Source organism: Microplitis mediator, chromosome 5, assembly GCF_029852145.1.
Source record: "Microplitis mediator isolate UGA2020A chromosome 5, iyMicMedi2.1, whole genome shotgun sequence".
Classification (NCBI taxonomy): Eukaryota; Metazoa; Arthropoda; class Insecta; order Hymenoptera; family Braconidae; genus Microplitis; species Microplitis mediator.
This window is the reverse complement of record NC_079973.1, coordinates 7662283-7688100: the sequence shown is the minus strand read 5'-3', so window position 1 is coordinate 7688100 and position 25818 is coordinate 7662283. Positions and strand designations below refer to the sequence as shown.

Sequence of the window (25818 nt, the reverse complement as noted above, 5' to 3'; positions counted from 1 at the left end):
TATTCAAGCCAAATCATAGTAAAGAACCTGATCGGGAGTAAGAACTAGTATAGGAATGTGAGGTAAAAAAATAGTTCGATAATTGATCCTTTTGATGAATTTTCTACTTTGAATTTATCTAGTGATGAATTTTCTACTTTCCGAGCCTTTAGGCGCTCTCATTATTCAAGCCAAATCAAATAGTTTTGGTTACTGAAAAAAGTTTTAGTTTGTAAATAATTATTATTGAAATCAATAACACTTTAATAAATTTTTATAAATTATTAAATAAATAATTTTTATTGAAGAGTTACATTTACAGTAGAAAAAATTACGGTGATTTTATTTATTTTACAATTTAACATTTTTCGGAAGGTAAAAATATTAAAACAAAGTACTTAACAATTAATGGCGACGCATTAACATGCGATTTGGACAAATTGTTATACTTATAACAGACTGAATATTTAAATTAATCATGACTTTAAAATATTTGCATTAGAATAATTAAATTTATTTTGGAAATAGCACCGATTCAAAATTCAATAAATTGTAACTAGCGCTTAAAATATTCGTTATTACATAGTTTGAGTGTATTATAAATAAAATTAATCAATTTTTAAATTTAACTTAATGTACACAGTAAAAAATTTTGCGTCGAGATTAACACAAATGACTGATTTAAGTTCAACGTTTTTCTTCTGTTACTTCAACGAATCCACACAAACTTCATGTTAAACTTACATTTGAACTGTCATTTTTCCACTTATAATTTTCCAATAATTATTTCTTAACAGTCTACAGTATTTTAACATAAATTTTGTGTTTGTTTTACAATAAAATTTATCAAATAATACAATATCGAATTTTTTACTGTATACAATTATTATATAAAACAAAACACATAAATATACAAAATACCCTAGCAGATCCGAATTATGGAAAATTACCACAATTTACCGTAATTTACGATATTCAGACGAATTGCCGCTAATTACCGCCAAATATGGCGCCTCGCAGATTCGAATCACGGTGGAAACACCGTGGAAGTGTAAACACCGTGGATCCACGGTGGGTTTGTTCCATTTCACCACCGGATATACACAGTGTATCCACTGTGATTACGCAGTGTATCCACCGTGATTCCACGGTGGCTTGACCACTGTGTATACACGGTGTTTCCACTGTGATAACGCGGTGTATCCACCGTGATTCCACGGTGGCTTTGTGCTATTTCACCACCGTGGTTCCACGCTGTATCCACCGCGTGGTCACAGTGAAAACACCGTGGTTCCACGCTGTATCCACCGCGTGATCGCAGTGAAAACACCGTGTATACACGGTGGTAATGCCACCGTGGAATCATGGTGGATACACCGCGTAATCACAGTGGTAAAATGGAACAAACCCACTGTGTTTCCACCGTGATTCAAATCTGCGAGGGGCGTTTTAGAGTAAAATACGGTAATTTACCATAATTCGAATCCGCTAGGGTAAATAGGGTAATTAGATCGTAATTACATGGTAATAAAAGTAATAAAAAAAGCTACATTTAATAATTAAATTAAATCAAAGAAACAAATAGTTGATTGAATATTAACTTTAATAAACAATTTATTGAGTATAATAATAACAACGATACTATAAAATATATTTATATCTTGCAAGCATTTAATTAAGATGAACGTATAAAGTTAATTAAATCTTTTAACTGCAGTAACAGTATAATCGCATGGTAAAATCATCAACACAAGCACTTTGTTTACCGTATGAATTTAATCTACCAATAGAACCAACTAAAGTACTATTACCCGTATTATTATCATGTCTTATCGATGCTTCAAATATTGCATTACCCGGTGAAGTTTCGACAGTAATTGTATAATCAATCCATGGTATCGGTTTTTCTTCATCTTTATCTTTATCTTCACCATCATGTCCACTCCAAACTTTAGCATCAATTACTTTGTTTAATCTCAAAAATAAACACTGTGGATATTTTTTAATCATTATATTTAATTCATTAATCATAAAATCAGTTGCATTCTTTATCGCTGAATCATCATGCGAAATATTATTACTTTTATGACACATGCACCAATGACCAGGTATTCCAGCTGTTGAGCAATTACGTTCCTCAGGTATTGGTAAAAACCAACTAATACCACGCGGTAATAATTTATTATTATCAATATATTTATTGCGATTACGAATAATATCATCATTTATGTTTTCAGGATATAAAAAATCCACAAGTGTTTCATGAAAATCATACGGAGTAGTCAAACTGGCAGTATTGTATTGTAAATTTTTGAACGCCAGTGAAAATTTTAGTTTCCACCATTCAGGTAAAACAATAAACATTAAAGGAAGACTACCTTCTATTCTTCCTTGATAAGTCTGTCTAAATTCACCCCATCGCATACCATGATCACTCATCACAATTAGTACCGTATTATTTAAATAACCTTTATTATTTAAATCACTTATTGTTTCGCTGTAAGAAATATCACCTAATTGAGGATAATTAAAAAAATCATGAGTTAAACTAGCTTCCCAAAAAAACGCAAAATATTGATCATCATTAAATTCTTTAACTATTTTTTTAGTATAATTTAATAGATTATCAAATGTTTTACGTGTACCGACACATAAGTCGGCATTTAATTTGTGCGTATTCCCTATATCGTTTTCAGCTGCCACACAATAAGGTCGAAAATAATAATCTGTGGGTTGATTACGAAATCCTGGTTTAAGATAATTAAATGTTGTCATTGCACATGCGTCTTCAGCAAATATTGTACGGTAACCTGCCTCACTAAAATTTTTCCACATTAATGGACATTTATCAAATGGTAATTTTGTATTATTCCAACAGTTTAATCTGAATTCTTTTTCTGATAATCCACTCAAAACTGGAACGAGATTTGGATATGTATTATCACCAACTTTGTTATAACCCATCATTTCAATAGCACCCATTGATTTTAGTGTTTTTACAGTTTTTGGCATCATACGATGAAAATTCATTCGTGAGACGGAATCTAATCCAAGAATAAGAATACTCAGATGATTGTCATTATTATTATCATCTGTAGATGTATTGTTTTCTTTTTCTTTTTCTTTTTGCTTCTTTTCGGCAATATGACATCTTTCTTCTACTAATGGTTTTCGTGGCACAAAAAAATGATAATCACGGTATATTTGTTTGTTATTTTTAAAACATTCGACTTTTACAAATTCTGATGTTATATTTGTAGAGCTCTTAAATTTATGGCATACTGGATCGTATCTAAAATTAAATGATTGTGAAATTAGATTATTTAAATTGGCTACGTAACATTTGACCTGCAGACAAAATACCCTCGACATAATAACCCGCGACAAAATCACCGCAACCAAAAAACTTAATGCTTACATATCGATATCATTATTAAGATTTAAGTTCTCATCCATGATGTTAAATATAATAGTATAAGTATCAGGAACTTGGACAGGAAAAATCTAGCACTGAATTTTTCCTGTCCAAAAGTTCCTGATACTTATACTATTATATTATTATTATTTATACTGAACAATATCAAAAATATCTCTGGTTAACATTCATGGATAAGTAATTTTTTTTCCTTTTGTGATCTAACAAATTTCAACGGCATATTTAAACACAAAAAAAAAAAAAATGCAAATAAAGTTAAAGCAAAACGAAAGCACGTGAAACAATGATGAGATTAAATATAATATGATGTAACTTAATATATCATCAATTTCGGGCGAAAGATGGCAATCTTAAAGAAAAAAGCATACTGATCAAATATAGAATCAATATATAATTGATCGATATATTTTTTCAGTGGATATTATACCAACAGGTGATCATGAATTTGTTATGATCATGGTTATATTAATTATCAAAATTACTACTATATTTTTTAAAACGGTTATTTTGTCGCGGGTATTTTGTCACGGGTATTTTGGTTTGCGGATATTTTGTCGTGTGTATTTTGTCGCGAGTATTTTGTCTTCGGGTCAAAGGTCTTGTCACCATTAAAATTATAGTATATTGTGTAACAAGGGATGAAATAAGACGAACACAATTTTAAGTTACTTTCTTCATAATAATAATTAAAAAAAATAAAAAATTGTGAAAAAACCTGTGATGTCTGTTAATATATACGGACGTTGGTAAACACTCAATAACTAAAAGTATACAACCGATTGATCAATATTTTTTTTTATACTCAAATTTTAAATAAAACAACCCTATTCAGAATCACTGCCAAAATCTTTTTTGTTTAGTCGTAATTCATAAAAACTTAAAACTGGCAGTTTATGAAAAAAATGTAGCTATTATTTTAATATTATTAATATTTTTGAATAGGCAAGTGAGTTGTGTTTGTTTGGATTTTCCAATTTTTTTAATAAAGTTCTCACCTGTGTAAAAAAAATTCGTTCTTGGCAGTGAACTTCCGAAATTGAGATAATATTGAACTCTGAGCTCATGATTTCTAATTAATTCCTTTTTTTTTTTTATGTTCTTCGAATCAAAAAAATTGTCAAATCAAATTATTTTTGCTCAAAAACTATAAAAAACGCGCAGGAAATGCATATATGCATCACGCAAAAGCGTGTATACACCAATTAAAAATTGTTCACTTTCTAATTTTTTCAAAGTTCCAAAAATGTTCAACTTAAAGTTCAGAATTGTCTCAATTTTGGAAGTTCACTATCATGAACATTTTCGGAACGCATTTTTTTTCCCACGGGGAAGCTATAATTGAAACTGTAACCTTTACCTAATTTTTGAATTTTTTATTTGAAGCGTCGCATTAATATAATTATATTTTTTGTCCCTGTGAAGTGGTACTTACTTAACAAAATTATCTTGATTTTTTTTTCGTTCAAAAACTCTCCAACAACAGTCGACAACATCTGTTTTATTATAATACTGTTCATGAGCATTTGAATTTATAAATAAAGCCGTATCATTAGATTCCACAAGTGGTAATTGTTTTCCAAATTCGCACTCCAGTAAATTTACATTTTCCATAAACTGTTTTGCGAATTCATTCAGTGGATCGAGTGCCGCTATCCGACATCCTTGTTTATGAACAATGAAACCCGATACATTATTTGTTACTACACTAAATTTTCGTTGTTCTCTTTCTACAAAAGTATCTGAAAAAAAAATAGTAATTATAAGTTATTTACAAACTTATATTTTTTTCGCTCTTTGATTTAAATATAAAAAACATTAATTCTTTTTATACAATACCTTGTATTGAAATATTTGAAAAATGATCAATGTTATTATTATTAAGTTGATTAGTAATAAAATTATTAATTATTATTAATGAGGCAATAAGAAATCCTAGAATACCTAAATACCACGTTCTTACTTTTAGGCCAATATTGCATTTAAAGCTTTTTTCATTTTTAATATTATAATAACGTTGCTGTGACATGATTTCATTGAATGTCACATATTATCTATCAAATAACACTATCTGACATAAAACGGAAATTTTATTTATCATATTTTTTATCATTTTTCTACGAATATATCATTATTATATAATATTCATAATATTTTACCTTTTCGTTGATGAAATTTTATTGCACACCATATTATTTAATACATAAAACAATTTTTTATTATTTGTCACCGATTTGTGTGACAAAAAAAAATTATCCATTTTATTTTTACTTTGATTGTAACTTTATTTTAATAGATATATTAATTTAAATTTTTCTTGCACTCCCTTGAATAATAATTTTATGAATATTTAAATTAAAATAAAAATATTTTAATTTAAATATTTTTCTACAAATTAAAATATGTAAATGTATGGCACAATAGTGAATTTTTGAGTAAAAATTATGGTATCAAAAATGAAAGTTATTTATAGATAATAAATTTGAATACTTCCAGTAATTTTTGTATTATGATCAAAACAGAAAATTTATGAGCTATATAAGTTATCATTTTAAAATAAAATCACTTCTTATTAGGCCTTTTAAATTTTTTATTACACTTAAATAATATTTTTTTTTCTTTTGCACCATTTTTTTCACATGAAACAGCTAAAAGTATTATTATCATTAAATTAATTTATAAACTTTTAGTTTGAAAAATACACACTATCTGACATTTATATTAAAACAAGGCCAATGTCAGTGATTAATACTTGAAAATAATTCTTTTTTTACATGTAAATATTTTCGAACTGAATCCTAGAGACCCAATCTGTTGACGACTTTACGTCGACGAACTCAACGGTGGTCGATATATTCTTGCGCGCGCGCCGATGAATCTATATGTATTTATTTAATTTCTTTTGATATTTTATTTGCATTAACATCATTTTTAACGACGATATAGACTCATGTTGTTGCAGTTTTTGTTGTCAATCAATCAATAGGAGTTAATTACATTTACTAGAGCATATACATGTATATATTGTCCCGTATTATTTTATTTTATTAATGAAATTCGTTTTAGTGCTATAGGTAATTATTGTTTACAATTGATTTTTATTTTATTTTTCACGTTTAATAATTGAATTATTCGTTCATTATTATTTCATTTTATGATAATTATTATTTGATATTCAAGTTATTAAATTTTTTTATATAAATGTATCTATTTAGTTCAATTTTATAGCAAAAAAAATTTTTCTTTGCTTTTAAATAAATACGAGAGCTTATGTTGTTTGACTCATGCAAAAGAAAGATTCCTTTAAAAAATTTTCCGAACTTTCAAACTTGAAAATCTAATAACAAAATCAATCATTTATTTAGTAACATTGAACACTCGTTAAAACTTTTTTATTTTTGAACGTATTCACAAAAAGTTCATTTTTTTTTGCTCATATAGTAATAAAAGTAGTAATCTAGCAAATTTTTAGATAAGCATCCCTAGCAGACCTGATTTACCGTGAATTTACGGTAATTTTACCGTAAATCTACCGTAGAATACCGTAAAATTCGAGTATATTTACCGTAAATTACGGTAAATCGGTACTTTACGGTGGATTACCGTAAATTACGGCGGGTATACCGTAAATTTACCGCCGAATACGATAAATTTACCGTAAAAAATTCGGGTGGATTACCGAATTACTGTAATTTACGGTGGATTACCGTATTTCCGTATTTTACGGTAAATCCACCGTAATTTACAGCAAATCCACCGTAATTTACGGTAAATCGGAATTTTACGGTGGATTACCGTAATTTATGGTGGGTTTACCGTAATTTACCGTAATTTGGGTCCGTTAGAGTATACAGTAACAAATAGCATTTTAAGATTTTTATTTCATTGTGATACAATAAGTCAAAAAATAGCTTATTATGAATATTGCTATGAAACTGATCTCCCACTTCTCTCGATTTTATTTTATTGGTTATTAAATGGCGTAGCTATCCCATACAAAGTCGCCGTTAATGAAAAAAATGCCGTAGGTTGGCCGATGTCTGACTGCCGTCGATCGGCCAAGCATTGGCAATTATAGTAATGGCCCGAACCTGGTTAATTACCAGCAGCCGTTTTATTTTTTATCAAAATAGCGTAGTCCAATCGAAGTAAGTTTCTACTAAAATTTTTGAATGTATATGTTATGGCATTATTGGATTCACCAATGGACGGCCAATGAATGGCTACTTATGACTGGTCAATTATCGGTTTGAAACTTTGGGCCACTGTTGGTGAATTTCTCCGTGCAGTGGCCCATGATTGATTCTTGTTAAATGAAAAAATCTACTAATCAATTATTAAATGCTCAAATAACTTATTATTATAGCTTTCTTTAATTAATAATTATTTATTTTTAAATTAAACTAACTCTCTAAACATGAATTAGTGGAAATTTCATCAATTACGTTAGTGAAGCAGTATTCACTTCATAATCAGTGTATTTAAATAACAAATTAGTGAATTCTCACTAATAAATTTAGTACTATAATTTTCACTAGCAAATTAGCGATTTTCACTACTGAACTAGCAAGATTTTCATAATTTCTACAAGTGAAACTGTTATTCACTTCTTAATTTATGAATTTCACAATTTCACTAGTAACTTTAACTAGCAAATAATTAAATATTTTACTAGATATAAATATAATTAATAATTATGGTGCTATTTTTAAAAATTTTAATAAAAAACTTTCAAAACAAAAAAAAATAGAAGTACAGAACAATAATATATTTATATGAAGAGTACGATAATCATAACATCACGGATTTTTTATTTCTTCATCAGTTATTGTTTGGTATCATAACGAATAGTGGAAAGCATCAAAGACTTTGAATCGGAAGGATGCAGGTTCGAGCCCAACAGTCACCGAGATTTTTTCATCAATCAAAATCATGTATACTTCCTCTAAGTAATGATTATAATACATTAATCACAATTTGGATACAAAATATTATTTATTTAAAAAAAAGATATCGTTATTAACGTTCAATATGAAGCTATATGAAATCTTAAAGATAATGATGTACACGGAAAAAAATAAATCGTAAATGCAACATGATGCAGTCTTGGTAAACAAACATGATGAAATCATGTTGCATCCACATGACTTGTCATGTTTCGGCTACATGATAATCATGTTGCGGTAACATCCCAGACAGCATTCAAGTCAGAATGACTGCTTTACGACGTATGTTTGAAGGAGTCTTCAAGAAGTCTTATAATGACTTCTTAAAGGTGTCATTTTTAAGAACTCTTAATTAAGAGTTCTTGAAGACTTCATAAATAAGACGTCAGTTTTGTGACGTCTTAATGTATGCTTTTTTTAACTTTTTTGAAGTCAAAATGAAGTCAAAATTAGGAACTCCTTAAGACGTCATGGTAAGTTCATTCTGAAGTCTTATTTGCGGAGTCAGAAAAAAGAACTCTTTGAGAACTCTTTTTAAAGACGTCTTACTGAGTTCGCTAGGTGGCTTATTCGACATCTTGAGAACTTGTTAAAGACTTCTTTAAGATGTTGATAAGACGTCCAAATCATAAATAGGAACTCATTCAGAACTCATCAAGACGTCATTTTGCTATCTGGGATGAGAAAATCATGTGGCAGCAACATGATTTTCATGTAGCCATAATAGCATCGTATTAAGCTGCAACAGCTAAATATTTATGCTTCAGAAAAATTATTTATTATCAAACAACTAGATTTTTTCGGATTTATAATATTGCAGATGAAAATGAGAGTAAATTATCAAATTAAATCATTTGTAAATGATATTTTTGCTTAAGAGGTTAGGCCCGATGAAAAAAGATTTTATACAATTGTATAAAATTATATACAAAAAATGGCCCGATCCAATTGTATACAACTGTATAAAAATTGTATACAATTCTATACAAAATGTATACGTCTATATAATTATATACAATTTCATACAAATTGTATACAATTCTATATAATTGCAATATATAGAACTGTATATAATTATATAGAATTGTATAAAATTTGTATAGAATTGTATACAATTAGATCGGGCCATTTTTTCTATCCAATTTATATATTGCCTATATATAATTATATATAGACTATATATAATTGTATAAAATCTTTTTTCATCGGGTAAAGAAAATGCGATTTAATTTTTTATTAATTATAATTACATAACACATAGTTAGATAGCCATTTTCGAAAGCAAATCCTTTTAGGGCAAAACGGGTCATTTAAAAAAAAATGGAGTTAAATTATGGATTTTTTTTCGAGAGTGTGTTTTCAAGCTACAAAATTTTTTTACTGCTTGACGGGAAAAGTTTTTAGTTTATTTTAATGATTTTCTCGTTTCTCGTGCACTGAATTCGTTTTTGAAAATTGTAGAAATAATCTTTATTCCATTGTCTGTAAATAGGTGCATCATTTGAGATGTTTCTGTTCACTAATAAGACGATAATAACAGAAATAGTTGTAGAAAGGAGGTGAAAAAAAATATGCGCTCGTAAAGCACTCCCTAATGTTTCGCATTATGAGTCGTGCAATACGAAATTACAAATTTTGCTCTTCTATGTGTATCAAATTTTAATATAAATAATAGCCATTTTGTAATATATAATGATCCTGGTTTGATATTAGTATACAAATATACTAATTTTAAGTCAAAAATAAACTACAAACTATTAAAATTTTGAGCATCATTTTTTTCCGTGTTGCCATGACGTCTAAAAGTGGTGACATAACACCAACTTTATTTGGGTAGATTATACTAAAATAGGAAGAAATGATGACACAGTTGATATTAGAACATGATTAGTTATTTATTTAATAATTTATTTGTCGCAAACATATTTTATTTTATTTTATTTCAATTATTTATTATTATTTTTACAACGAGCACGAGAAATCGTGTTACAATTTTTTTTTAATACACAATAATTCTCGATTAAGGATCTAGACGTTTTCTATAAATTATATCATAATAATGATTATTGTTATTATTTATATTATTATTATTTAATATCGTAACTTCATACCAGGAAGACGAGAACAGCGCACCGCACCGTCTTACAAAAATCAATCATTCTCACTATCTATAAATCAATTCAATTCTCTATCAATTGCATTTAATTATACATTAAAATATCCACGACATTAGAATGCTCCAACATACAATAATTCCATTGAAAAATTTTATTATTCAAAAGTATTATTAATAATAATAATACGCAATTGTTGCTTCCATTTATTTTTATTTTGTTTTTATCTTCATTTACTCGGGGTACTAGCAGAAGAGGCCGCCAAATTTGGCGTTGGACTGCTACTACATGATCGACTTAATAATCTGTGCGGTTCGACAGTTAAAAAATTTGAATCATTTGACGGTTGTGCGTTCAAAATTTCTGGTTCAACCGGACTTGGACAACGTCTATTACTACAACTTGATGCTGTGTTTTTTGACAGTGTGTTTAATGGTATCTGATAAATTCTCAATGGTTTTGAATCACTGTGGGAATCTAAAAAAATTAAATATCATTTTATTTATTTACCATACACGTTTAGTTTTTTCTGTTCATGAAAATTCACAACTGCCGCAGAACAGAAAAAAACTCTAAAATTTTTTTTTCAGCTGAAGTAGAAAAATAAAAAAAAATAATTAAATATTACACAGAAAAAAATTATGCTTAAAATTATAATAATAATTTATGAAAAAATTTAAAATAGTAACCATTTATGGGTCATTCCATGTTGGACGAATTTTGGTCAGAAGTTTTCTTTTACCATATAACCCAATTCTGCCAGAGAAACAAAATTTAAACATTTTGTTTCAAAAATTATGGAAAATTAAAAATTTCGCAATTTTTCCAGTTTTCAAACTTTATTTTTTAAACATCTTGAAAACTATGATAGTTACAAGAATGATCCAAGACTTGTTTTGAAGGGGATACTTGGGGCTATGAAAAAAAAAAAAATATTCCAAACTAAAAAGTTTACTTGTTAAGTAAAGTTCAGCAATCACGTAGTTTTATAAATTTCAGCAGTAAAAATTTGACTCATTGACATAATAATGTGAAAAAGATCATTATTCACGATTATGTTCTTATCTACTTGATAATTATCAAATAAATAGAATATAACCGTCACTAATCCCGTGTAAAAAAAATTGTTAAGAAAAGGTCAAAAAAGTGATGACTATTCTAAACTTCAAAACATGACACAATTACGATCTTTTTTTGAACGCTTTTTAAACTTTTAAAAATTCAAGAGAAATGTCAATAAATATCCTCATATTATTAAGATATGCTGAAACGAAAAACGTTCAGAAATGGTTCAAAATCAGTTTTTTCTGAACGTATTTTGTACTGAAAAATGTTAATTTGTAGTATTATGTCAAATGTTTTTTTCTGTGTATTTTCAGAAGTTTGAAAATTGTTTAAAATAAGTTCGTCATTGTGTCAAGTTTTGAAGTTTAGACTAGTCAACACTTTTTTGACCTTTTTTCAACAATTTTTTTTTACACGGGATGGTCTTTTTTCACATTATTATGTAAAATATAATAATTATATTTGATAGATAAAATTTTTTTTCTCTGGCAGAATTGTTACATGGTAAAAAAAAACTTCTGACCAAAATTCGTCCACTGAAAAAAAGAAATATTCGTTCCAAATAAATCAATTTATTTGTGGCTTTTTTAAAAATATTTCTTAATGACAAATAAATTTATCGCAGTCTCTACGTGACTGCTCAAATATCACTACTAAATTTATTAAATACGCAGAAAAAAGGACTTCTTGCCGAAAAAAATTTTTACTTGCACCAAGAAATGTTCTGCATTATGAATTGAATACAAAAAATTTCTTGGGGTAAGTAAAAATTTTCTTTGGGCGAGTAAAGATTTTTTGCGACAATGAATCGTTTTTTTTCTGTGTACGATATTTTGGCTTTGAGAAGCTTCCTAAAACCAAAAGGGAGTATAAAAATGTGTAATTTTGGAATTAGTAACGGGACATGAACAATATAGCTATATATTCAGCGACATTCAGTCATATTTAGTGACAAAATAATTAAAGTATTAATTTATTTAAAGAAAATAAATACGATCGTCTTTTTTCTCGCGTAATTTAAATGTAATTCGAATGATATAGATAAATCTATTTATCTCAATACTTGGCAATAAAAAAAAGTTTAAACTGTAAAAAGGCACAAATTCAAGTCAAGACCTATCTAATGATACCACATTCAACAACATTAACCAATTCTATCACATAGATATGACGGGAACTAAATTTTCCTTATTCTCGTAATATAGATTATAAATTAAGTAGCTTTTAATCTATTCTATATTATTAAGAGAATAAGGAAAATTTAGTTCCCGTCATATCTATGTGATAGAATTGGTTAATGTTATTGAATGTGGTATCATTAGATTGGTCTTGACTTGAATTTGTGACTTTTTACAGTTTAAACTTTTTTTTATTGCCAAGTATGCAGATAAATAGATTTATCTATATCATTCGAATTACATTTAAATTACGCGAAAAAAAAGACGATCGTATTTATTTTCTTTGAATAAATTAATATTTTAATTATTCTGTCACTAAATATGACTGAATGTCACTGAATATATACCTATATTATTTGTATCGCGTTACTTATTCCAAAATGACAGATTTTTATGCTCCCTTTTGGTTTTAAGAAGCTTCTCAAAGCCAAAAAAGTGTACATAGAAAAAAAAAGGATTCATTGACACAAAAAGTCTTTACTCGCCTCAAGAAAATTTTTTCTTACCCCAAGTAATTTTTTGCGTTGTGAATTAAAAACAAAAATTCATTTAGAATTAGAAAAAATTACTTGGTGCAAGAAATTATTTCTTGACCAAAAAAATCTTTTCTCGCTCCAAAGCAATTTTTGTATTTAATTAATAATGCATAAAATTTCTTGGTGGAAATAAAAATTTTGTTGCGGCAAGAATTCCTTTTTATCTGAGTATTTTATAAATTTAGTAGTGATATTTGAGCAGTCACGCAGTGACTGCAGTTTGCTCGTAATTAGTTATGAATTTATCCCTTAAAATAAACATGAAATAAATCATTTTTGATGCAAAATAAATCAATTTTGTATTTTACTACTTTATATTAATTTTTGATATCATATTTTTTTTCTGTGTACTAATTAGTCCTTGGGCTTTTCTCCAAGACTGAGATGTTAATTTTTTAGTCTTTTATAAAAGTACCTAATGACATAAAAATAAACTCACTAGATAAACTATTTTGTGTAGACGGTGGACTATGACTTCTTTCATCTTTATCAGTCTTAGTATCAACACGTATCCTTTCGCATTTAGATGCCATAAATTCGGGTGCAGTTGTAGCAAAATAAATATCATGCTTTGATGTGATAAGTGTCAGATTTGGCATATTTATTGTATGAACAAGATTACCATTTATAATTAAACGTATTTCCATAGTGTCTGTGGTAAATGCAATAACATAAGGAAAGGCACACGCGACAACAATTGGTACTGAATTCCAATTAAAATCAAATTCCGTTGATGCTGCAGTATCTTCGGATAATTTTTGAAAATGACACGTATTATTGTAACATAATAATAATTCTGGTTCTTCGTCTTCACATAAATCTAAAGCCGCAACAACATGTGGTTTCATTGATGCTTCCATGTGGAGTGATTTAGTGGCACCATCAACTGATATCAATTCAAAATGATGCCTAAGTCCGCAACAAAGCAACCATTCATTGTCTGGTGCAGTACTTTCAATAATAGTCACTACTGATGGTGGTTCCGAAGCATTATATTCTTTTATGAAACGAAAACCATCAACAGTATCAGTATCTGCTGATGAACACCATGTAGTCCAGGCTGCATTATGTTTCCATTGAAGTACGGTTAATTTTCTACCCACTGCTACACACTAAAAAATTTATTTTTATTCTATTAGTAATTCAAATAATTTTTTTTTAATTAACTTCATTTTCTTAGATTTTTTTACACTGAATACACTAGTGCATTGAATTTAAAAAATTTTATAAAATAACTTTTAGTCAGGTTATAAATATAAACTTGAGTACTTTCCGGTTGTAAATTAGTGATCGCGTTGATAACAAAAAACTACTTTTTATCTTTGTCTTTAAATTATCATTTTTTTATTATTTATTAAATTATTTTAAACTAGACAAAGTTTCTAATTTTTTAATTTAGGCAATTTTATCGATGAATTAAATTGTTTTGGAAGGCGTGAAAATAAATAAATGCTTGAGTAACTAATTTTTTTTTTTTTCTAAATAATTATATAGTAATTATTTATAAATTTAAAATTTTGTAAACAATGATACGTTACTTTAAAGTATTTTTAATCTCACGTATATAACTTACTGTTGGTCAACTCCGGATATCCGACAAGTACTTAATTTAATACTGAGTAGTGCTAAAACCGTAGTCATTCTCAAATTATATTTAATAAAATATTGTTTCTGTAAAATGTCAACGATTAAAGGAATTGAACAATAATTATTTTTACTGCGAAATTGTCCATTGGTCATTTTTTTATATTTAATTATGATTTCTACGTCAAATAATTGACCAAAGATTATTTTATGGTCTTATCGCATTTAGATTATCGAACTAAACCAAGTTGTTGGCTAAATTTTTTGTTTATTCAAGTAATCAAATGATTCAAATTAACTGTTTTTTTTTTTAGTAATAAAAGTTTTAGAAAGAAATTATAATTAACTTTTGCTCTATTAAACAAGTATTTAAATGTTACTTAAATTTCAGCGCGAATTCTAGTAAAAATTTGAAAAAATTTTTCACAAATATCCCAAGCAGGACAAAAAAAATTGTCGACGTTTCATTAAGTGTAAACAAACAATTAGTTACAATGTAAACAATTGTTGTCTTAGATTTAACAAACAAAAAACAATTTTTTAACTTCCCGCTAAAAAAATTGAAAATTTTTTTAAATTCGGGAAGTTATTGGTTTTGGCCCGATTTTCGAAAACCGAGTTTTCGTCAGATGTCGACATTTTGAGATCCTAGGAAGCTATTCTGACCGTTTTTAGAATGATATGTGTGTGTGTGTGTGTGCGTGTGCGCGCGCGTGTATGTTTGTGTGTAAACTTGCTATAAATTTTTAACTAATTAACCGATCAGAACGGTTCTTGCGGCAATCGAAAGAGTTTGTCGGCCGTCAACTTTCCTGAATATTTTAGATCACTCGATCAATTAGACTGTAAGATATAGAAAAAAAACGGAAAAAAATAATTTTTTCTTTTATTTTTTTGGAAACTTCTCAAAAATAACTCAATCGATTGATTCCAAAATCTAATCAGCTCAGCAACTGAATGAAACGCGTCGATTATCACATTGAACGCCAAAATCGGTTGATTAGTTTAAGAGATATCGGCGTCGAAAAGTTCGAAAAATAACATTTTATGTTATTTTTCTTTGATAAATCATCATATAATGTACTAAAATGTATTCTGAATCGTGCCAACTCTTCGTCTTTATGGTCTCTGGATCACCACATACAGTGATGTAACTCGTTCTTTAGTTTGAATCATATTATCAACAAAAAAATTTATGAAATACCGTTTTTAATATTTTTTTCAGATATTTTATATATTAACGCTCTGATCTGAGTCAAAACTCATTTCAATCTTTATTTTGATCATTCACATTGATTTCTGACGAAATACACTTATTATATTGAATATAATTAGGAATAAAAATTGAAAAAACGCGTGTTTATTGATGATTCCCGATTTATAAATTTTCAAACTTTATCATAAAACGTAATTTGTTTGAGCTTGAAAAGCTCATAAAAAAATGATCGCATGCAAGAGTATTTTCGAACTCAAGGAGCTCGAAAACAGCGGGTAGTTTTGGGGCTGACCCACAGGGCCAACCGATGCCTAGATTTTTTTTTCTACTTGAAATAGTTGATTGACAAAAAACATGATGTCATTAGTCGTGGAATTAACTGGAATAAAAACTGACGGTAACTTAATTTTGTAATATAACATAAATTGTTTGTATAACACAGTATATGTATATTCAGTATAAATAAATTTATGAAAAATAATATTAATTTAAATAAATAAATTACCATTCGTAGATGAGAACCGCCAGGTCTAGTAATACTGTAAATTTGACAGCCACGTGTTCGTTCTAATTTCCTTTCTTTAATATGTGATCGTGTGCGTATTATCGGTGGACGGGTTGATGTACTAGGATTACTAGACGACGTAGATGTCATTGTAAAGTTTGATGAAAAACTATTGCCAATATCATCATCCTCTTCAAATGAATTGTAATCGATAGATGTTGAATTACCTTCACCATTCAGCTCGCTCAATCGATATACGTATACATTACTTTCTTTTCCTTTGTCGCCAGTACGGAACAATAATATACCATGCTGTTCCACAACATTCAATTGTTTAATCTGTACAGATTTATCGAAAAGTAGACTATCGGGCAATCCATCTAAAAAGTTACCAAAAAAATAATTAAAAATAAAAACATCCATTCGTTAAACGATCAAACATATTTATTTTTAGCTTCACTTTGTCATATACTAATTTTAAAGTTCTTCCCCGAGCTTTTTTCTCTCAATAAACTTTATTTTTCATATTATTATTATTATTATTATTATTATCAGAATATCTAACTACACGGAAAGAAAATCATGGAAACTGTTCCCATAATTTTGTGAAATTTTTTCCTATATCATCATAGGAAATACAACCATAAATTATGGGAGCAGTTCCTATAATTATAGGAATGTTTCCCATAATTATAGAAATAGTTCCTATAATTATGGAAATGATACCAATAACGTTATGGGAACGGTTCCTCTAATTATAGGAATGGTTCCTATAATTTATAGGAATACTTTCTATAATATTATGGGAATCATTCCTATAATATATAGGAACTATTCCTATTAATTATAGGAATCATTTCATAAATTATAGGAACCATTCCCATGACATTATAGGACCTATTCCTATACCATTATGGGAACTATTACTCTAATATTGTGGGAATAGTTCCCATAATGGTATAGGAATAGTTCTTATAATGTTATGGGAATGGTTCCTATAATATTATGGAAACTATTCCTCTAATATTATGGGAATAGTTCCCATAATGGTATAGGAATAGTTCTTATAATGTTATGGGAATGGTTCCTATAATATTATGGGAATAGTTCCCATAATATTATGGGAATAGTTCCTATACCATTATGAGAATGGTTCCCATAATGGTATCAGAATTATTCTCATACTATTATGGGAACTATTCCCATAAATTATAGGAACGATTCCTATAATAGTATAGGTACTATTCCCATACCATTATGAGAACCATTCCCATAATGCATAGCAAAACTTCCCATAATTTTCTTTCCGTGTAGGCATTTTAAATATTAATCGACTTTCCCGCATCAGTGCATATTATAAATAAGCGATTCAATCTTTTAATCAATCGAGCATTTAAATTAATTATATAGAGATAATACTTTATAAATAAATAAAATTCACACCTTCAACAAGAAACGTTCCATTTTCCGTAGCTAAAATTAATTTATTATTTGACCAAATGTCACCGCAAACTAACTCATGATGAAAGTCGGGATATATACAACGTGGTTCCCAGGGTCTTGGTTTAAGTGGTCCGACAGTTGCTAGTGATGTTGGAGCAAGTCCTCGAACGATTGCTTCAAGTTTTAGAGCCTGTCCAACTCTAACCATTTCCACAGCTCGTGTCTCTTCTCTCCTCCGTCCCGATGTTTCAACCACATCCGATAATGCTCGACGATTCAGCATACTCTAAAAGCACCAGTAGGTGGTACACTTTCATTATCCATAAACTATTTTATTTAATCAATAATAGCAATAATAATAATAATAATAATAATAACAATAGCAATGATAAATTATATTACGGGGAGAATTTATTAAAGAGAATTAAATTAGATCATGTAAAAACAGACATTTGATATTTAATCATTAGATAAGACTTATCAAACATCTGGACACTTTGTATATATATATATATATATATATATTTATAGTTTATATTTTTAATATTTATGTTTATGATAAATTATACCTGATGTTGATTTTTTAAATTAGGTCACGTTATTTATTACTCTTATACACTTATTTTAATTATTATTAGACTGAGAAAGTTTATAATTAATTTTTCTAAGGTTAAAGTTAATATACTGTGGGGGTTAAAATATTATTATTATTTTTTTTATCTTACGTACGGAACTTACGTTCCCTTTACTGTCTTGGGTGTGTTCTTGGTATAAGTCCCTGAGTAATGAGTCTAATGTACGCTCACGTTTGCGTGAAAATGTCGGTGTATCAAATGTAGCTTTCTCCCCGTTAATAAGCTTTACGAGAAGAAATTCGCGAAAAGCGTTAGGATCCTCGAATACTGGAGGACAGGGCAAACTTGGACCAAACAGGGGCACATTCTCGTCACAGTAAATGGCTATTTTCCAACCTCGTTCTTCACTTGCTACTACTGCAAAAACATCTACACAAATGAAAAAGAAAAAAATAAATTCATTATTTACTTAATTTAAAATATTTTTTTTCTAAGAGAAAAAATAAATGTATATTCTTACGTGTAAATTGACTTTTTATACAATTTGGATTGAATGTGTCCAATAAAGTCGGGTCATCTGTGTAAATAATATTAACAATGTCATTTCCGATGTGTCTTTTACGTTCCAATTGTTGTGGATTGTCTTTAGAATGAGGTAGTATTGTGCTAACGTGGTACATAACTTCATGACCAGCATATACTGTATAAATACTTTCTTTACCCGTCATATCACCTGTTATATTAAATTAAATATAGTTATTTTGTTATATTTTAATTCAAGTACCAAGCGCACTCAATCTAAACTTTTAAGGCTCAAGTATTTGACGATGAATAAAATACATGAGAGAAAATTCATCTCAGTTTAAATTTAATGCCCACCTTTGACATCCAGACCACCTCTGTACTTGTCCCAGCCCTTGAGGCGAATTCGCTTACCGAGAAGCTCTAAGAACCTCTCGAACTCAGGACTTGCCTTCTCTGTTAAGAATAAAAGAGAAAAAAATCGATCGATTAGTCCCTTTTTTTCTGCTTCGTTTTTACTACTTTGTAGAGAATTTTTATTTTAGTTTTTTTTTTTATATTTCTCTTGAGGTTAGTACTCTTACCGTTAGACAGCATCTCGTCGTCGGTCGTCTGGCCCTCCCGGGCGTATATAACACCGAATTTAAAATTCACTGAGCCTTCTTGCTCTTCCAGTGACAAAAGATCCTGTTGAATCAGTGAATTTTTATATATTATGTATACTTTATCCCCTCGTATAACTACCAGTCATATATAAAATGTCCTCAGAGGGCTTACCTTTTGAATCTCTGGAGCGAAGATCTCACGTGGCGCTTTATCAAATTTTTCTATTCCAAAAAAATGGCTATAACACCATAAATTATTGTTATCATTATTATAATATACTAATATTTATTACCTCAATTATTTATTTTTATTTAAATAATAAAATTTAATGATACTGAAGTTAGCAGACGTCTAATAATTTTTGGATCTTTTTTTAGACGATAAACCATAAAAAAAAAAATATTTGAAAAAATTGCACCTGTAGTTTTTTAAATTTTCTACATGTGCATATTTTTATTTTATTTTTTTTGCAATTGATTTGTTGAAAAACAAAAATTCAAAAATTTTTAAATGTCTGCTAACTTTAGGATCATTTAAATTTATTCTGTGAAAAATCGTGAGTGAATTTTCATTTTGAATTTACTCCGTTACTCGGTTCTACAGTTTAAAAAAAAAACCTCGCGTATGGAGTAAATAGAGAGTTTTTGTCGACAGAGTGATTTTCAAAATATTGATTTTATTGTAATTCTTATCCGCTCTGATTTTACGGAGTTTTAATGTTGGAATAAATTTTTTATTAATTTATTGATAGTTTTTACTAATCGTATTTTACCCTACATATTTTTTTTATGATTAACAAAAATAAAACTCTCCCTCAGAATTACGCTCCGCATTTACTCCGTAATTTTTTACAGAATATTGTTAAATTTTTTTACCTTAAAATTTGTTTGACAGTCATCGATTTGTTGGACGAGTAAGGCAATGATATTTTTTGTGTTCCCTGTTATAAATTCAAATTAAATTTTAAATCAACAAAATTTCAACAATTGCTTATTCGTAAGTTATTTTAATTAACATAAATAAGTAACAAGTTGATAACAAACTCACAGTTCGTCTCCAGAGTATAACTCTGTAATGTGGTACACATTGATCACCACCGTCACTTAAAAAGACTGACAAAAAAAGTGGATTTCTCTCATGGTCAGATGCAACATAATTCTGATGAACTTTATCATCAACATTACCGTCGACGATTCACCATCCGGGATAAAGTTTTGAAATTAAATTATAATCCAAATCCAAAAAGAAAGAAAATAGCAAAGGAATAATAAAATTATTAAGTTTAAAGTAAAAGTTTGTTAACGTTAAATTATTCAAAATTCAAAACTCACGTTTTCCGAGGAAATATTTGAAGTACCAACGTGTTTGGTTTTCCGGATTCTCTAACACTGGAGTGCTGGGTGACCCGAACATCTGATGGAACATTTAAATACAAACTTTAAACGCCAATTTACATTTTCAATTTTAATATTTACTTTAGTAGTTATTGATTTTTTAAGCTAATCAAAATTTTATTTTATTTTTTTTCCTTTTTTTATCGTTTGTAGAATAGATTTGTGTTATATATTACATATATATAAATGACTATGTAAAATTTTTTATTATCATATTACCTCTTCTTTTTCGCCAGGCGAATCCCCATTCTCGACGCGAAATCTTCGTCCATTCTCTATGCCGTCTTGCTCGATTTGCGGCAGCTGTTGAGAACACGATATTGAACATAAAGTTTTAAATCCGATTATAACTTTATATTTTTTTTTATCAACTTAAATACTCGAACTCACCATTTCCACGCTTCCATAACATCGTCTTGACAAGACACCACGTCTTGATGTTGTGTCTGTCGACGATCTGAAAAAGATAAATATTTTAATTATAATCGTATCAAAATCCGATGTCATCATCAAGTTGTTAATTAACTTTTTTTTATCAACGAATATAAATAGGTCACTTGAATTTATGTCAAAGTTATTCCAAATCTCTGCCAAATGCCTCCAGATATTTGGGGTCAATATCTTCTATATCAACTCTCAATTCAAACTTTACTTTAAATTACATTTTTTCTTTTTCATCCGTTTGAGGTCACAGTAATGAAAACATTTTTCAATTTACTGACGAATAAAAGAAAATTGTTTTTTATACTTATCAATTTTTTAAAAAAATTATTTATATTTTAATAAAAAATTTAATTATTATTTTTATAATCCAATTGAAAGAAAAATTTTATTTGTCTGACCATAAAAGTTAACTCTACTTTCACCAAGTTTACTCTAATTTTAGAATGCTATTAAATTATTGATTTATTTTAATGAACAGTAGTTTAGACTGAAACTTTTTTTTCACTTGAGAAAAAAAAATTCAAGTGTTTAATTTTTTGAATTTATTTATTGATCTACTCTTTACTTTATAATAAATTGTTTCAATAATTTGACATGTTTAATATAAATTTTAAACGTCTTTTAATAACTTCTTTAATAAAAAAAATGCACGAAAAGTAATTAAATAATACGTTCAATAAATTAATTCGTAAACACAAAACGTTTTAAATAATTCCAAGAACATTGACCCCAATTCTATTAAGAATCGATTGAATCGTTTCCAAGATATTTAATTATAAAATTAAAAAATTCCATTATAAATCTTGTGTTAATTAATTTTATGTCCATAACAAAATAATTAAAATTTTTTAAATGATCTCATTCATTAATTAAAATCAAGTCGGATAAAAATGACAAAAATTATTTATTTATGTCTGAGACAATAATTCTATTGCAGTTTCTTTAAAATATTTATGTCAAAATTGTTGTCCATGTGGTTCATAATATTTAATTACAACTTTTTATAATTTTAATTTATTATTATTGTTATTATTTTTTTTTTACATCTCTTACTAACTTATTTGGGTTAATGAGAACTCTATTGAGGTCATATTCTTTCGTGGTACATGACACACAGTCATGAAAAAGCAACTAAACTAGCATAATTTAGAATATTGATTTTTATTTTACAATTTTTTATTCTGATTAATTATACTTCTTCTTTACTTAAATCTTGTTTTAGAATTAAAATATTAAATATTAAAATAATTTAACCTAATAATTTCACTATTTTTTCTCTCTTAGTCTTTAATTTAGAAGAACAGAGCAAAACAAGACACCATTTTTGGAGTAAAATAATTTTTTTTCGTTCAAAAATTCTTACTTACCGTTTGCAAAAAAAATCTGTCTATCGGTTGACCCTGCGGGCCAGCCCCAGAACTTCCCGCTGTTTTTGAGCTCCTTGAGCTCAAGGAGCTCAAAAACATATTTGTGGATACATTGTATGCCATTTTTTTAGAAAAAACCGTTTTTTAGCATTTCTTTCTCCTACGTTATCTTAGAATGAATCGACCGATTTTGATGTTTGAGGTGGCAATCGACGTATTTTATCGAGTTCTAAAGCCGATCAGATTTTGGAATTGATTTATTTGGTCATTTCTGAGATATTTCAAAAAACCCAAAAAATTTTTTTTTTTTATTTCTTTCGACAACGGTTTCTCTTGAACGAATGAACCGATTTTATGGTTGAGGTGGCATTCGACGCGACTCATAAAGCTTTAGAGCCCAGTCGATTTTGAAATCAATCCATCGAGCACATTTAAAGTTATCCGAAAAAAACACTTTTGAAAAAATTTTATTTTTGGAATATCTCTGAACGAGCCCTACCGATCAAGCTCAATTTTCTTTCAGCTTCAAGGTATTGACAAGCCGCGTCGAATGACACCTTAAAGTTCAAAATCGGTTCATCCGTTCAAAAGATACAGGTATTTACATACGTACGTACATACATACGTACATACACTCGGACATCATCGTGAAATTAGTCAGAATAGCTTCCTAGGACCTCAAAACGTCGACATCTGATGAAAATTCGATTTTCGTAAATCGGACCGAAACCAATAACTTCCCGAATTTTTGAAAATTTACAATTTTCTTAGCGGGAAGTTAAAAATATGGGGCAAGTCGATCAGCCCAAACAGTAAGCCAATTTGTGATTTTTAGTAAAAACATTTTTTTTACAACCATGGCCCATTTTACCTCAGAGTCAGCTTTTTCCAGCTCAATAAAATTAATCTACGTGGCGAACAGATAAAAAAAAACTAACGTATATATTTTTTACCAAAAATTTTAAACTGGGCGCACTGGTCCCATTTTTTCTACAAACCGGTACCAAGAACTTGTAAACAAAAAAAAAAGTGTTTTTTGTCTCATTTTGCTCCAGGTGCCCCTATATTAAAATAATTACAGTATAAATAAAATAAACATACTTGTTATATTACAAAATAATTTAATTGCTTCGACGTAATTGCAATATATTCAAACTTTAAAATTATCGACAAATTGATTTTCATTCATCCCATTTAACGATGATATAATAACCGAGAATAATCCTCTATGTCAAAAGCCCCGTATTATTAAACATAGTATATATACATATATATATATCTATATGTATATATATATTTATACATATGTACAAGGTAACTTGAAGCATCAAATAGTGTGCATTCAAGAGACTGAATAATAATATATAGAACGTGGACAATAGAAGTAATTTCAATGAACCTACAATTTTTTTCTACCTTCGTATATATTTTTACCATTTTTATTTTCTTTCTCTCTTTTATTTTATCACGCCATTTTTTATAGACGTTTTTTTTTTCTTTTGTTTTTTCTTTACAACAATAAAAAACCTACACATGATGACTGGCACGTCGATGAAGGTGTCGCAGTTGCGACGAAGTCAGGACCGGCATACAAACAGATCTAGATCGATCACGAACAATTCTTGGCGACGTGATTTCTTCATCGCTCTCATGATCGCTGGTCGTAGGGCTGACATTGTTTCCATTTCCACTTTCACGGCTTCTACGACGTTCATTTAATGACGATACTGATGACGATGTTGTCGTAGTACTAGTTACTTGTACTTGGCTTGATAATATTGTTGGGGCTGGTGAGGGTGGTGTTGAACTTGTGTTATTGCTTCCAGATGAGTTTGATGTTAATGACAAACCTCGTAAACGCGTTACTAACTTCATGTCTAAACTCAGCATCACTTTTTAAACAAACAACTTTTTTTTCACTTTTTTTCTTTTCTTTGTTTACTCATTATTAATTATTTATTTATCTTTTGCTGATAATCATAATCTTATCTTAGACAAATTGAATTTTAAAATTATAAAAAAAAAAAAAAGAAAAAAAAAACATTATGATTTATTTAATATCGTGATTTTTGAATATTAACATTTAAACTTTCATGTGCAATAAATTATTTTTATATTTTATCAGCAAAAGTATAATCTCAAAAAGTAGTGAAAGATAAAAAAAAAAAAATGTAACAATAAATTTTTGAATAATATTCAATATTTTACAGGTTTGAAATAAATTGTCAGATTGTAACGGATACATATTTAGGTCGCATATTGCGTTGCGTTAATTGTTTGTGTTCATGTCAAGGGTGATTTATCTTTGAATTTTTTTTTATGCTCAAGCTTTATTTTTTATATATTTTTTTATAATATATATTTTTTTTATGTGCTATTTTACGGAAGGGACTCGGACGTGTAAAAGCGCTTATCTTTGTCCTTGATATTTGATATCGGAGAATAGATTCTAGTGCTTTCAATTGAGTAAAACTCAGAACAGACCAAACTGTGACTCGAAATTGGGTGTACACGAATCGACATGACTATATCCTCAATATGCCGACACTCATTTATTTCTCTTCCGCTCTGTTTCGCTCTACTAAACCACCGTTAGTTAGTTGTATAGATATATATTTGTATATTATATACATTTCCGTATTATATGTGTACATAGATATATGAATATTGGTTATGTCTTCGCGCGTTAAACTATATTGGCTCATCACTATTATCATCACCGTCATCATCGCTCCTGCTATTGGCTTCATGCCTCTGCTGCGATGTTGACCTCATGGGATCAATTATCTTGTAAAGATCAATCGTTCATTCAATCGAACGTTATTATTACTATGGCCTAATAGTTATGTTTTTTAAAAAATGGGTTATATTATTTAAATCACTAATTTATTTTTGTATTCAATAATTCAAT

General features: G+C 28.5%; 2 protein-coding genes across 10 annotated transcripts in view; both read right to left on the bottom strand.

Annotated features, from left to right (window-relative positions):
• Positions 1 to 298: 298 nt before the first annotated feature.
• On the bottom strand, positions 299 to 5738 carry LOC130667915 (uncharacterized). Its single transcript, XM_057469847.1, has 4 exons — positions 5572 to 5738; positions 5252 to 5483; positions 4848 to 5154; positions 299 to 3271 (listed from the first exon to the last, which is right to left on the bottom strand). The coding sequence occupies exons 2-4, from the start codon at positions 5439 to 5441 to the stop codon at positions 1687 to 1689; spliced, it is 2082 nt and encodes a 693-aa protein (XP_057325830.1). The 5' UTR covers positions 5442 to 5483; positions 5572 to 5738; the 3' UTR covers positions 299 to 1686.
• A 4498-nt stretch (positions 5739 to 10236) lies between these two features.
• The window catches only part of LOC130667830 (GTPase-activating Rap/Ran-GAP domain-like protein 3), a 36991-nt gene continuing 21409 nt past the window's right edge, over positions 10237 to 25818 (bottom strand). For 5 of the 9 annotated variants that reach the window (XM_057469687.1, XM_057469688.1, XM_057469686.1 and 2 more), the window contains exons 2-16: positions 24439 to 24799; positions 21487 to 21553; positions 21316 to 21399; positions 21034 to 21115; positions 20750 to 20868; positions 20578 to 20642; positions 19874 to 19940; positions 19681 to 19783; positions 19454 to 19552; positions 19095 to 19307; positions 18729 to 19003; positions 18000 to 18285; positions 16557 to 16936; positions 13691 to 14363; positions 10237 to 10949 (exon numbers count right to left, since the gene is read on the bottom strand). In XM_057469687.1, coding sequence (XP_057325670.1) covers positions 10702 to 10949; positions 13691 to 14363; positions 16557 to 16936; positions 18000 to 18285; positions 18729 to 19003; positions 19095 to 19307; positions 19454 to 19552; positions 19681 to 19783; positions 19874 to 19940; positions 20578 to 20642; positions 20750 to 20868; positions 21034 to 21115; positions 21316 to 21399; positions 21487 to 21553; positions 24439 to 24797 — 3120 coding nt within the window. In that variant the 5' untranslated portion in view covers positions 24798 to 24799 and the 3' untranslated portion in view covers positions 10237 to 10701. Of the gene's footprint in view, positions 10950 to 13690; positions 14364 to 16556; positions 16937 to 17999; positions 18286 to 18728; positions 19004 to 19094; positions 19308 to 19453; positions 19553 to 19680; positions 19784 to 19873; positions 19941 to 20577; positions 20643 to 20749; positions 20869 to 21033; positions 21116 to 21315; positions 21400 to 21486; positions 21554 to 24438; positions 24817 to 25818 lie in introns of those variants that run through there. The other 4 variants (XM_057469691.1, XM_057469689.1, XM_057469692.1 and 1 more) reach the window with 4 other exon arrangements.

Coding starts and splice junctions, on each gene's coding strand:
- LOC130667915 (XM_057469847.1), bottom strand. CDS start 5,441: ATGTCACAGCAACGTTATTATAATATTAAAAATGAAAAAAGCTTTAAA. Junction 5,155..5,251: donor TTCAAATATTTCAATACAAG/GTATTGTATAAA, acceptor TTTTTTTTTCAG/ATACTTTTGTAGAAAGAGAA. Junction 3,272..4,847: donor AATCAAGATAATTTTGTTAA/GTAAGTACCACT, acceptor ATTTAATTTTAG/ATACGATCCAGTATGCCATA.